At 51.0% G+C, this 14,142-nt stretch overlaps 1 protein-coding gene across 1 annotated transcript; it reads right to left on the bottom strand.

Moving 5' to 3' along the window:
* Positions 1-1,898: 1,898 nt before the first annotated feature.
* Positions 1,899-14,142, bottom strand: LOC118616324 (plasmalemma vesicle associated protein). Its single transcript, XM_036241900.1, has 6 exons — positions 13,633-14,142; positions 10,047-10,143; positions 9,235-9,947; positions 7,259-7,316; positions 7,078-7,156; positions 1,899-2,253 (listed from the first exon to the last, which is right to left on the bottom strand). The coding sequence occupies exons 1-6, from the start codon at positions 13,999-14,001 to the stop codon at positions 2,247-2,249; spliced, it is 1,323 nt and encodes a 440-aa protein (XP_036097793.1). The 5' UTR covers positions 14,002-14,142; the 3' UTR covers positions 1,899-2,246.

The following is a 14,142-nucleotide window of genomic DNA, read 5'->3' as shown; positions in this document are numbered from 1 at the left end:
GGGAGCCATTGAGGGTGTGTGAGGAGAGGATGTGGTCAGATCTCGTGATCAAAGATCCCTCCGGACCAGGCTATAATGGAGGCAGAGGCTGAGAGCTAGAGCTGGGTATGGGGGTGGTTGGAGGGATGACATTCTGGGATGCTCTGGATGGGAGAGACCAACCAAGAGTTACAGACCTGTACCCATGTATCCAAAGAGTTTAGGATGATTGTATCACACTCATTTTTCAGATGAGAAAATGGAGGCTGAGATGGATTGAAGCAAGATTTGAATCAGGGATGTTTGGCTCCAGAACCCAAATTCAGGTATCTTGTGGTTGCTGGGACTGGCTGGCATTAGCAGGCCAGGACTTCAGGCTGCTTAGGCAATAGGCTCAGGGTCACAGAGATGTCCTCGCTTCCTTGGGTCCTCCAGACTGTTCTGTCTGGGCAGCCTGTCCTGGCTAACCCCCCTGACTTGGCGGGGCCCCTAGCCAAGTGTTTCCTGCAGCAGCTGTCTGTCACCCGAATTTCCGAATTTCCAAATTCAGGAAGTATCGTTCTTTGTCCCTCCAGACTTGCCTGCCCTAAGCGTGTTTTGCCAGCCCTAGTTCCTCGTGACTCATCCCCCTCCCTGTCCTCTGTCCCAGGGGATGGGCTGGGAGAGAATCAAGGTCGGAAGTAGGGGTACAAGCTGAGATTCTAGATCACAATTTTTAGGTTGTTTTTCTGTCAGTGGCAATTTCCTTTTTTTCCCTGGAGTTTTTACATTTCAGGGATAAGTCCCCAGGAATGGGGTGACTGAGTCAAGGGGCATCTTTACTTTTATTAAATATCGCCAAACTAATTTCCAGAGGGCTATGATGAGATTTTAATGTCTACCAGTGCTGTAGAAAAATGCCCTTTTCGGACCAAAGAGTCAATTCCAGCCAAGGGCACATACCTTGGTTGTGGTGTGGTCCCTGGCCCTGGTCGGAGTCGTGCGGGAGGCAACCAATCGGTGTTTCTCTCTCTCTGAAGATAAATGGAAAAATGTCTTCGGGTGAGAATTAAAAAAAACAAAGCTTCTTTCCCAGTCTCCTGCGTACACTGATTTCCCTGTGTTTCTCTAATGTGCGCCCCCACCCCCACCTGCTGGGTTATGATCACGGAGTTGAGTGCTCCCAAAGTAGACTGCTGTCCTTTCTGACATCCCATCTTGCCACAAACAACAAAACAAAACAAACGGCCTGAGACTTTTGTAATTTTGTTCCTGGAATAATTTTGGCAGGGAGGAGTTCCTGCAATTCACGGCAGGCTGTGGTACTCTCAGCAATTGTTGTTAAGACTTGGGGGAATCTTTCCAAATCTAGAAAAATTAAAGCTACAAATGGATTATCTGCTTTGTAAGAAACTGATCTGGGAATATCTACTGTTTTAAAGAAAACACAAAATTGATAACAATGCTGTTTCTTCCCACCTGGAGATGCCCAGACCTTAGGGGAAGCTGGTGTACCCCTAGGTTTGTTCTGGGTTGAAGGGTCTTCCGGCCCAGGGTCCTTGGGGTGGGGATTCTCTAGTTTTTATCTTTTTCTAGTCTTTTCTTGCTCAAGGCCAGGTAGTGCCTTTTCAAGGCATAAATCACGACTCTGGCGTCTTTGAAGGGATCGATAACATTTATTTAGTGCCACTAACATTTTATAGGCAGGGCTGGGTATGGGAGGAGAGGGAGTGAAGGAGCAGTGTCCTTGTCAGCTAGGTTTGCCCTTGGACCAGACGCTCCCTGGTGCGAGGAGGCCTGGAAACTCTCCCAGGAATGGTGAGGTGGACGGCTTCCTGTTCTCACTTCCCCAGGCCTGAAGCACTCCAGCCGAGGAAGTGTGGGGGAGATAGGAATCAGAAGCGTGGGTGTCGGGGGCACGGGGAGGGCAGTGAGGGGATGCTGTGGGTGCCTTGGCTTGTGTGTGTAGAGGGTTGAGATATTGGGTGAGGGTCTGGCAGAAGTGTCTGTCAGGCCACCGTGTCTGTATGACATCATTGTCATGTCTCTCTGAGATGTCATCGCAGCATCGGTGGGTGAGGGATTGTGTGGTATGGGTGTGGGCTGTGAGAGGATTAGGGGTTCTGGGTCAGGTATGGGAAAGATGAGCATGGGGTGCAGGCCAAGGGCGCCCACTGGTGTGTTTGCATGGAGGTCGCCTGACTTCATCCCACGCTGTAGGTCTCACTACCACAGGTCTGCGGACAGGAGAGTCAGGACCAGTCCTCAGTCTTCAGCCTGGAGCCTTCTCAGCCACTGGGACAGAACGGAATGGGAATGCAATAGCCGATCAGACAGACAGAATGACACACATTGCTGGGGCCCGCCTCCTCCAACAGCCCCTTGTTGCTGCCAAGAACTCTTTGGCTCCTTTGGGGTTCATCCTCCTCAACAGACTTCTTGCTGAACTTCTTTGGGATGGTGGGACTAAGATGTCTGCCACCTTGTTATAAAGAAGAAAAGTCTGAGGTTCAGAAAGGCCACCTCCTGTGCTCCAGGCCTCTGCTGCAGTCTGTCTGCCTCTCATCTTGACTCCCTAAGGCCCTGGGGATCCTAGGAGTTTGCCCAAAGCTCGAGTCCACACCCATCCCCCACACAGTCCCCAGGAGGGTTTTCCAGTGAGCCCGCCCCTCCTCTCATGTTTTCTCCATTGCTCCCTCGTTCCCTCAGTACCCTCTTGATCTGAATTCAGGGTTCACCCACTATTCTCCAACAGGTCTCCTCTTCAAGGACTCACACCCTGTCACAGTTCCCCCAAATCCCAAGAACTATTATTATCTTGTTTCCACTCCCCCTGCCCCCACCCTTTGCAGGAGCCATCCAGCTGCTATTGGGAATGCCCTTCCCCCTCGGCCTGGCAGAGGTTCTCCTGAGGGGTCAGGGGTTGGCTCAGAGGCTATTTCCTGGTGGGGGAGGAGGGGGCCACAGCTAAGTCCTGCTTCCGCTGGCCCCCTCCCTTCCTTCCCTGGCTCTTCCCTGGGGCCCTAGCCTCACGTTCCTTGGCTGGCTGTGGTCCACACTCCCAATCTCCAGCCTCTGGCACATGCTTCACTCAACTCCTGCCCACCAGTCTGCGAGGGAGGGTTACCCCTTGCCATTTCTCACACACTGAGGCTCTTAAGCCCCCATTGCTAACCTGAACCAGTGGGGTCGCCTTCACACTGATCCTTGGCTCCCACCTGACCAGAGAGTGCCAACACTTGAGTCGGGTCACATCCTCCTCTGCTGACAGCCTGCCCAGGGCTCCCAGTGCCCTTAACCACAGCCACAAAGCCCTGCCTCGTTTGTCCCCTTGTCATCTCCTTGATCTCACCTCTCTCTTCCACTTTGATCATTCAGCTCCAGCCATACCATCCTCCTTACTCAGAGTCACCAGGCACGGTTCTGCCTCAGGACCTTTGAACGGACTGTGCTCTCTGCCTGGTACACCCTTCCCAGCGATGCCCTCCTCCCTCATCTCCTTTAGTTCTCTGCTCAGATGTCACCTCCTCAGGAAGCCTGCCCTGGCCCCCTGTGGAAAATTCTTACTTTCACTCCCTCATTCCTTTTCTGTCTCACTTATCACCAAGGGGCCTTATAAAGACTCATTTGGCCCTGGCCGATTTGGCTCAGCGGTTAGAGCGCCTGCGGTCCAGAGAGACCCAGGTTCGGTTTCCACGAAGGGCACATACCTCGGTTGCAGTTTGTCCCTGGCCCTGGTTGGGTCATGTGGGTCCCTTTCACGTCAATCTCTCTCTCTCTCTCTCTCTCTCTCTCTCTCTCTCTCTCTCCCTCCCTCCCACTCTATCTGAACAAAATATCGAAAAATGTCCTCATGTGAGGATAAAAAAAAAAAAAAAGAATAAAGACTCATTTGTTTGGTTTATTATCTGTCTCCCCATGAGACTATGAGCCCCACAAGGGCATTCGTTTCTGTGTCTTATTCCTGCCTGTGTCCTTGGCACCCAGCAGCGGTTCAAGAAATATGGGCTGAATGAACAAACAAATCATAATTGTGATGGTAGCAAACTTGAGCAATGCCTGCTGTGTGTCTGGCTCAAAGACAGGGCTGAACTCCCATCTTCGACCTTCCACATCATGACTTCTCACCTCCAGCCACAGAGTCCTTAAACCATTATTCACTATATATTGCTCTTCACCTCAATTGTATTTTTTAAAAAATATGTTTTTATTGATTTTTAGAGAGAGAAAGAGAAATATTGATGTGAGAGAGAAACATCAGTGGGCTGCCTCCTGCACATACACACACACACACACCCCCCACCTGGGATCAAGTCTGAAACCCAGACATACTGAGCCATACTGGCTGGGCATTGCTTATGTTTTATTAAATTAGTTAAATTGACCTCCAATGGACACTCAGGTAAAGGAAAGTTTGTGCACTTGACATTAATAGAAAATGACCTAAAAATGTGCAATTAAGAAGCAAGACCTTGCCTTGGTTGGTGTGGCTCAGTTGATTGAGCATTGTCCCATGCATCAAGAGGTCGCCGGTTCGATTCCTGGTTAGGGTACATGCCCGAGTTGTGGGCTTGATCCCCAGTAGGGGATGTGCAGGAAGTTGCAGATCAATTTTTCTCTCTCTCCTTCTCCCTTCTTCTCTCTCTAAAATCAGTAAAAACAGCCTGGCCAGTGTGGCTCAGTGGATTGAGTATTGTCCCATGGACTGAGAGGTCCCGTTTGATTCATCGTCACATGCCCGGGTACTGGGCTCAATCCCTAGTGGGGGGCGTGCAGGAGGCAGCTAATCGATGTTTCTCTCTCATAGTGATGCCTCTCTCTCTCTCTCTCAAAATCAATGAAAATATATTTAAAAAATTTTTTTAAATAAAATAAATAAAAACATATGTAAAAAAAGAAAAGCAAGACCTTGTGCTCAAGTCCTGGTAATGCTGGGCCCCGGGTTTGCTCTCACTTTGTGAACCCGGGAGAACAGCACATGTGTGGGAGCCCTTAGGGCAAATCAGCACCAGTGGAGACTTTCTCCAAGTGCAGAGGAATAAAAGTGGAAAAGAAATCAACTCTCAGATCGTGGGGTGGGTGATTCGATGCTGGACTTCAGACCTGGCCCCTGACTGGACGCATTGAAAATCTGGATGTTATGGCCCAGCCGGTGTGGCTTACTGGTTGAGCATCAACCCATGCACCAAGAGGTCACCGGTTTGATTCCTGGTCAGGGCACATGCCCAGGTTGTGGGCCTGATCCCCAGTGGGAGGCATGCAGGAGGCAGCCAATCGATGTTCTATTTCTCTCTCCCTCTACCTTCCTCTCTCTCTAAAATCAATAAAGAAAAAATATTTTTTAAAAATTTGGATGTTATGATTCTCTGGCCAGAGATTCGCCTGCGGTTACCCACTGAGTGGCTGGCTGAACCGGAACTTGGACCCAGAACTGATAGCCCTGGACTGCTTATCACTGGCCTGTTTATCAAGGGAAGATAGTTAAGGCTGGAGCCCAGTGAGCCATAGGCCCTTCCTGCAGCCCTGCAGAGAGAAGCAGGAGGGGCCCAGGCTTAAGGGCACATTGTTTTCTCAGCAGGGGGACGTCATTTGGGGTAAACAATGTCAAGAGCTTCCCTGTTCTCAGCTGGGACAAGGACAGGCCTGGCTCTGGCCCTAACTTGCTGACGCATGGCCCTGGGCTGATCACTTTCCTGGGGCCTCAGTTCCCTCTCTGAGAAATGGGGATAATAATAGAACCTCCTTCCTTGCCACTATGGCTCCAGGCCAAGATCGAGAAAGGAAAACAGTTTGCTCAGAGAGGCTTCTCCCTACCCTCTTGCTTCCCCCTCTGCAGGCTGCCTGAGGCTGAGGAATTTTGCCCAGGGAGAGAAGGGGACCAGTTCCTCAAGGGAGTGAGCTCCACAGGAGGAGGTACATAAGAAGAGGTGTAGTGGAGATGGAGGTACATGTGGAGAACCCTGAGTTGTTGACAACAGATCTCTGGAAGTCTGGACCCAAGGCCTGCATTTAGCACCCTGAGGTTAGAATAGACCCAGGCGAACAATAGTCTGATGGCAAAGCCATTGAAGGAAGCCATAGGCTTTGGGGTCAAAGGGATCTGACTTAAAATCTTGGGTGCCTCCCTCAACCCCAGGTCCTAAACTGCAAATGCGACTGCCAATCCCTGGGTCCCAGGCCAGTGGTGTGTTGAAGGGGGAGTGTGGCCTCTACACTGGGAGGAGCACAGGGAGTTCTCGGGATGTGTCCTAAGTCACCTTCCCTGTAACATGCAGGGTATCATTGAATAGATAACCAGGTCCTGAGAGGCAGTGAGCAGGGCAGAGGCATGAAGCCATGATGTGAGCTGAGCAAGTGCCAGGTGCCCTTGAGGCTCCCCACTAAGGCCCCCAGCCTCTTGCTTCAGCCATTGCTGGACAGCACTTTGCAGTTGGCAAAGCATTTCCATACCCTTGATTTAGAGGCCCCCATTTTTGTAGAAGCAGAAAGTGAAGGGTGGAGCCAGAGGCCCAGGGTCACTCTCAGATGCTGCTCTCCCTCCTTCCCTTCCTCCACTCCAGCCACCCACCCCTCCCTAGTTCAGGCCACTGGGCCTTTACCCTGGCTGTTCATACTGCCTAGAACACGGTTCCATCTGCCCTCCCCAGGCCTGCTTCTGCCCATCCTCCTGCCCTGCTCACTGAGGCTCTCCCTTGCCTATCTGAAGTCTGATCACCTGGGTTTAAGTCCCACTTTGTTCCTCTCTAGCTGTGTTACCAGGAGCATGATGCATACCCTCTCTGTGCCTCACTCTTCAACTGGAAAGTGGAAATAACAGTAGCTTATCAACCGATAGGCTGAATGAATTAACAGTGCAGAGTGCTTAGAACTGTGCCAAGCTCACACTAAGCACCTAATAATTGTAGGCCCTTGCTCACTCTTATTATGGCTCCATCACTCTCTATCTTGCCCACTACTCAGGGAGTTTTGTGAATGGAACTGCTTGGTCACAAGCGTAGGACCTGGTACACAGCAGGCATTCAATTAAGGAAGAAGCAAGTGTTAGATGAGCCTCCCTCCATCCCTAGTCCTGAGACCAAAGCACTGACACTGAACATCTCAACCTGCCCAGTACCTCACCTGGATGGGGCTACGTTGCCTACAGGGATCCGCTGGGACTCCAAGATCCTCTTCTTGAATTCTTCCAGGCTAGCTGGGTCTGCCAAGAGAGGGGATCAGTCCCAAACTGTTGCCTTAGTAGTCCCTTCCCCTGGGCTAGGGATAGGTGGCAGCCCCCCTTCCTGGCTCTGCCCTCACTCACCGATGGGCTGGAGGTTGGGGGCAGGGCCAGCAGGTCTTGGCACAGGCATCGGCTGAGACTGTGAGAAGAAGGATAGAAGGAAGATGGCATAAGCTGGGACCCTGAACTAGAGTTCCAGGGAGATTCCTGCCCTTCCATGCCCTTGGAGACCTGGCTCTGAGGTCCTTCCAGGGTGGAGAAATGGACAGGTACTCATGAAGGACACATGTGCTAATGAATGTACAATCACCACCTGTGCCCACTTGCCTTCAAATGACTTGAGACTCCAGGGACTGGCTTTGCTTAGTAACGTCCCAGAAACCCCACTCTGCAGGGCTGGCCTGTCTCAGTCTCCATTACAGCCTCAGTGCCAACCTGGCCCCAATCCATGATCCCCACTGACTCCATCCACCCAACTCAGGCGGAAATCGACCCACTCTGTAAACCACTGGACCCCAATTCTCAATGCCATGCCTCAAACAACCTTGAGCCAATCCCCCCAAACCTGAAATCTGAAACTAGTTCTGAATTCAATTACTTAAAATCCAATCCCAGCATGAAAATGGAGCCTTCCTTATACTCAAACTCCAACCTAAACCCAGTCCCAACGACAAACCTGAGCTGATATAGCTTAGATTTAATTCTGACCCCAACCCATTACCTAGACCCAGCCCCTATGAGAAATCCATCCCCCAACCTCATTCTCCCAGCCCCAGCCCTGGGATCCACCATGGACACCTACAAACACCTTCCCAAGGTAACACTCAACATTAGACCCCCAAGCCTCTACCTGAAACAGAACTCCAACCTAGCTCCACCCCGAGATCAGCATCCACACAACTTCTACTCTAGATCCAGCTTTGAGCCCCACCCCAACCCCAATATATCCCCATTCTAATCTGGGGTCACCTAATCCTTCACCTCAAATATATTCCAGTGCCAGCCCAACTCAACTCCCTACTAGCCACCCTAAACCCAACCCAATTTCAACTCCTAATCCATGGTCAATGCCAATCCCTGCCCCTCCTAATGCTCATGAAATCCTAAACCCACTCTTGGTCCCAAATTTCTGATCATCTCTACACCCACCTGAGCATCAACTACAACTTTAGTACTTCAACCCAGTACCAAAGCCACTGACATCCTAGATTCACTCCTCACCCAACCCTAGACTCAACAGCTGCCCTCCATGCAACCCCTAACCCAAGTTTTAACCTTTTCTCATAATATAAACTCCAAATTCAATCCCAATTCTAAGACTAATGAGATGGAACCCTAACCTTAACCCGAAGAATTAGTTAGACATGGTGGTCACCAAGGACTCACCTCGATCCAACTCAAACACAAATTCAACATCCATATCAAGCCTTCCCCTAGACCTGCCTTAACCCTCACTATAATCCCAGTGTCACTCACAACCCTCACCCATTGCCCCCTGATCCTTCAACTCAACTCAAACAATTCCCAGTCCTGATACCAACCCTCAATGAATCTCTAATTTTTACCCTAAACTAATTTTGAGGCCCATCCAGCTACCCTAAACTCAACCCCAATTCTTAACCCTTTCTCAGTCATTCTCAATTTCAATGTCTACCCCAATCCTAATGCCAATAAATCCCTATATTAATACAAAACCACAATCTTTAAATCAACTCTAGACTCAACAGCCACCTATGTGTGACCCTACCCTAAATTCTAAATCCACCGTTAATGCCTCAACCCAGCCTGATCACAAAGCAACTGATATTCTAGATCCGCCCCTCACTCAACCCTGGACCCAACAGCTACCCTACCTCCAACCTCAGTCTTAATTCTACATTGTTCCCTAGTGTTGATCCCAGTTCAAACTTGGCCCCTATCCTAATGTCAATGAAAATCTCAGGTGAGTTCTAACTCAACCCAAACTCAAACAAACTGCAAACCAAGTTCAACATCACCACCAATTTGGTCTCTAGACCCAACCCCAATGCCATCAGAATCCAGGGCCGCCAGCTCACCTTGGCCTTTATGCAGGTGCTCAGGGCCGCGTTGCTGACAGTCATCTGTATCTTGAGCTGTTCTACTTCTCGCTTCTTCTCCTCCAATTCCTTGGCCAGGTTGTCTCGCTCCTTCCGCAGTGCTGCCTTCTCCTCTAGCACTAGCTGGGTCTGCCTGGCACACTCGGCCTGGAGCTTGGCCTCCCGGGCCTGGGCTTCCTTCTCCACCTTCTCCTTGGCCTCCTGACTGGCCCGCAGGCCCTGCTCAGCCTCCAGCTTCTGGCGTTGGAGTTCTGAGTTCTCGTGGGCCACACGCTGGATGCCAGCCCGCAGGCTCTGGGCCAGGTCCTCCACCTTGGTGCTCATGAGGGTAGGCATTTGCTCACAGATTCTCCTGATGGAGACCAGGTCCAAGCCAATGGGATGGTATGTGTTGTAGTTCAGTGTATCGAGGGTGCGCTGGATAATGGAGTCCCTCCAGAGGTTGCGCAGTTCCATTTCAAACTTGTTCTTGTCCAGTGGGAGGCAGAGGGCCTGCACCTTCTGCAGCTGGTTCTCGGCTAGCTGTCGCTCTTGCCGCTGCTGCTCCCGGGCCTTGCTGCATTCAGCCAGTTGCTCCTCCACCACCCGCTTGCTCAGCCCCAGACCCTCCTTATCTTTGGTGCACATGGCCTTCTCCTTAGCCAATTCCATCTCGAGCATCGTGGTCTTCTGGTTCAGCATGAGTAACAAGCCTATAGGTACAGGATGATAGGACTCAGGAAAGCTGGGGGCTGCCAAGGGACTGGATGGGGAGGCCACCACCCTGGCTCCCCGCTGCCCAGACCACTCACCGTCGCAGCTCTTGTTAGTCTCTCTGAGTTGTTCTTGGCATTGTTTCTCATTCAGGATAATTTCAGCCACGTACCTCTGGCTGTGCATGTAGACCACCTGCCCAGACAGGACATGAGACAGAGCTTAGATGGCCTGTGGGTACCCTGGCCCCAGGGCTTCACAGACCCTCAAGGCTGGGGCCCCAGATCCAGCACCCAGATGGCCTAGTTTGGCCCAGTTCATGAAGGCATGGCTCCTTTACAGGGAAAGCTGGACTGACCTTCAAAAGTTGTTATGGTTCATACACTTTGGCAATAAAAAGTATGGAGGCATCTGACCGGTGTGGCTCAGTGGTTGAGCATCAACCCATGCACCAAGAGGTTGCTGGTTCAATTCCTGGTCAGGACACATACCTGGGTTGTGGGCCCGATCCCCAGTGGGGAGCATGCAGGAGGCGGCCAGTCGAAGTTATCTCTCATCAATGTTTCTCTCTCTCTCCCCCTCTCACTCCCTCTCTCTAAAATCAATAAAGGGAAAAAAATTTTTTTTTAAGGTATGGAGGCACTGACATATGCTACAATGTGGATAAACCTTGAAAACATGATGCTGAGTGACAGAAGTCAGTCATAAAAGGCCATATAGTGTTTGATTCTATTTAGATAAAATGTCTAGGAGAAGCAAATCCATAAGAGACAAAAAGCAAATTCATGTTCCCCAGGGGCTGGGGGAGGGAGAAATGTGGAATGTCTGCTAATGGGAATTGAGTTTCCCTTTAGGGTAATAAAAAATATTCTAAAATTATTTGTGATGATGGTTGCACAAATATGTGAATGTACTAAAAATCATTGAACCAATGGGTCAATTATATGGCACATGAATTAAGTTTTTACGATTCAACAAAGGCCATGCCTTTCAAACTATGGAACAAAACCCTCCACAGAAATATAACAAGTAAAGATATGAAGAATGCAGAGGGTTTGTCTTTCTGCCACTTCTTGTCCTTACTCCTTGTCCTTAGGCAGCTGGGACTGTGCTAATGACCTGTGGTTAGGGGGAGCACAGAAATAGCTTGGAGAGTTTCAGTGATTTCTGCTTTCTTTATTTTTTTAATCCTCACCTGAGAATATTTTTCCATTGGTTTTCAGACAGAGTAGGAGGGAGGGAGGGAGAGAGGGAGAGAGAGAGAGGGAGAGAGAGAGAGGGAGAGAGAGAGAGACATGAATGTGAGAGAGACACATTAATTGGCCGCCTCCCAAAAGACACCAACCAGAGCCGGGGATCAAACTGCAACCGAGGTACATGTCCTTGACCAGAAGCAAACTGGAGACTCTTTGGCCCATGGGCTGACACTCCAGCTGCTGAACCAAACCGGCCAGGGCTGGTGACTTCTGCTTTCAAAAGCCTTAGCCACAGAAGAGGGTCCAAACATGAAATGAGAAAGAAGTATCTTCCAGCCCGGCAGGTGTGGCTCAGTGGACTGAGCGTGGACCCATGCACCAAGAGGTTGCCAGTTTGGTTCCCAGTCAGGACACATGCCCAGGTTGTGGGCTCAATCCCCAGCGGGGGGGCATGCAGGAGGTGGCCAATTGATGTTCTCTCTCATCGATGTTTTCATCTCCCTCTCCTTCTACCTTCCTCTCTCTCTAAAATCAATAAAGAAAAACAGAAAGAAGTATCTTCCAGTTAGAACAGTTGTCAAAAGGGGGCCCCAGGATGTCTGACCACATCGCAGATCAGGGTCCTGACACCTTGACACAGGTGACAGTGGGGCAGAACCTAAAAAATCACTGAGTTTAATTTTCCTTTCTCTGCTAGGGACTCAAGATAAGAAATGCAGTTGCATTTGCAGAAAATGTAAAAAAAAAAGCATGTTTCTTAGCACTGCCAGAACCGGGGAAAGACCAAGATTCCTATCTGCTAGCATCAGACTGGGGCTGCGGGAGCAGTGGCCGGGGTGGGTCCGGGGCTGCCCCGCCGCCATCAGCAACCCCTCCGGGAGTGGGGGGCATGGGGTCCAGGATCCCCTACCAGAAATCCTGAGGGGTTCCAGCCCAGAGGAATTTGTCAACTCAAAGGGGAAAAAAGCATGATTTTCAAATTTTAAAGTTGTGAAGATCTAGATTCTTAGATTTCTAATCCTCTATGCCAGGGAGTCAGGATTCTGAGATACCTGTGAGTGCCTGAGTTGATGATCCTGATTCCCTCCTAATGGCTCCTGGGCTAGATGATAGGGTGTGTCCTGGAGCATCTGATCTGGCTAGTTCCCAGGAAGTGAGACTACTGAGGGGGCCCACGCCAGCCTGGGGAGGGGCTTGAGGGGGTACACAGCCCTGCCCTGGGAATCTGAGGGGGATAACTCCCCTTCTGGGGGTCTGAAGGGGGACCCACCCTGCTCTGGGGCCTAAGAAGGAGCTACCCTGCTCTGGGAGTATGAGGGGAGCCAGCCGCCATTTGGCAATCTGAAGGACACATGCCCTGCCCTGGACCATGCGGAGACATGTCCTTCCTGGGGTGGATCTGAGGGGGTCCTCTCTGTCCAGTGAGGAAGGTTGGGTGGTCTGAGGATCCATCGGAGGCTCATCCTTCCCCCTGCCTCCCACCCCAGCCAGCCAGAACCCCTCCTGTGGGAAAATGCAAGGCTGCCGCCACCCAGCCTCTCCCCCGATCTCTGCTGAGGCCCAAGGGGAGCCCCCTCCTCAGTGTCTCTGGCACCAAGACCTCCACAGACAAAGTGAGTGTGTGGCGTGTGTGTGAACACAGGCAGTTGCCCAGTGAATTTGACATGAGTGCAAGGGGGTGGCAGTCTCCACGAGACCCCCACGTGTGCCGCTGTGACTTTCTCTGGGGGGCCACCTACTTCTGCCCCTTCAGGAAAGCTGCCTCCTTCTCAAGCCTCCGTTTCCCCATCTGTAAAAGGGTTTAGAGTTTCTCCCTACTTCTTGGGCTTTAATGATGAGATAATATTTCTAAAGCAGACAACACCATGAGGCAAATATAAGCCATCCATACTTATTACTAAGAAAGAACCAGCCCTGGCTGGTTTGGCTTGGCAATTAGAGCCTTGGACCGTGGACCAAAGGGTCTCGTGTTTGATTCCTGGTCAAGGGCATGTACCTGGGTTGCAGGTTCGATCCCTGACCCTGAGGTCGTGTGGGAGGCAACTGATTCATCAATGTTTCTCTCTCTCTCTCCCTCCCTCCCTTCCACTCTATCTAAAAATCAATGGAAAAATATCCTCAGGTGAGGATTAACAATAACAAAAAGAAAGAGCCAAGGGTTTTGAGTTTCTCTTCAGCCAGTTCTTTGCAGCGTATGTAGCTGGCGCCTTCCAGGCGCTTCATGCATATAAAGTCATGGGCCCAGGGCTGACACTCAGTTACACTTGAATTCTGGATAGAAAATTAATAATTTTTAAAAGTATAAGTATATACAAAATACTGCATGGGATATACTTATAAACAAAATATGCATTGCTGATCTACTAGGGCTCCTCATGCAAAATGTGGGGTCTGTGACTCCCATCTTATGAATGGGGAAACTGAAGCTCAGAGAGGTTAGGTGACTTTCCTGGGGTCACCAGGGCCAGTGTCAGGCCCTTGGCCTTACCCGGTCGGCCTGGCACTGGCGGAAGCTGGCATTGATCTGGTCCAGGTCTCGGCGGGTGTTCTGCAGCGTCTGCATAATGGAATTCCTGGCATGGGTGGTGAGGTTGAGCTCCTTGGACAGATTGGCCTGGCTGGCCAAGAGCCCCACAACCTGGTTGTACAGGCCGTCAGCCCGGCGCTCGGTGGCCTGCAGGTTGGACTCAGTGCTCACGTGCACGTTGCCGTAGACCATGAAGAGGACCAGGCCCAGGATGATGAGAAACTGGATAAGCGAGACAAAGAGGAAGAAGTAGCGCAGGTAATACCAGCAACCCTGAGGGCTGGCCCCAGCTCTTGAATAGGGCGCTCCGTGCTCCATCGCCAGACCCATCTCCTCCCTGGGTTGCTGCCCAGTGCACTGGCGCTGCTCAGCTGGCTGGTCTGCTCTGGGTGGTGGCTGTGCCCCTTCTGGATCCTGCCGCCCACAGGGGGGAGTGTTTATATTACTCGTCTTAATACTTCCTCTGCCTGG

Source organism: Molossus molossus, unplaced genomic scaffold, assembly GCF_014108415.1.
Source record: "Molossus molossus isolate mMolMol1 unplaced genomic scaffold, mMolMol1.p scaffold_m16_p_4, whole genome shotgun sequence".
Taxonomy (NCBI): domain Eukaryota; kingdom Metazoa; phylum Chordata; class Mammalia; order Chiroptera; family Molossidae; genus Molossus; species Molossus molossus.
Note: the sequence above shows the minus strand (reverse complement) of the source record. Positions and strands in the feature narration are given on the sequence as shown.

Bases quoted from the DNA above. Each gene is read 5' to 3' on its own strand.
- LOC118616324 (XM_036241900.1), bottom strand. From the start codon at position 14,001: ATGGGTCTGGCGATGGAGCACGGAGCGCCCTATTCAAGAGCTGGGGCC. The intron at 9,948-10,046 runs GTGAGTGGTCTG...CTGTACCTATAG, and splicing joins GACTAACAAGAGCTGCGACG to GCTTGTTACTCATGCTGAAC. The intron at 7,157-7,258 runs GTGAGTGAGGGC...CTCTCTTGGCAG, and splicing joins CCCCAACCTCCAGCCCATCG to ACCCAGCTAGCCTGGAAGAA.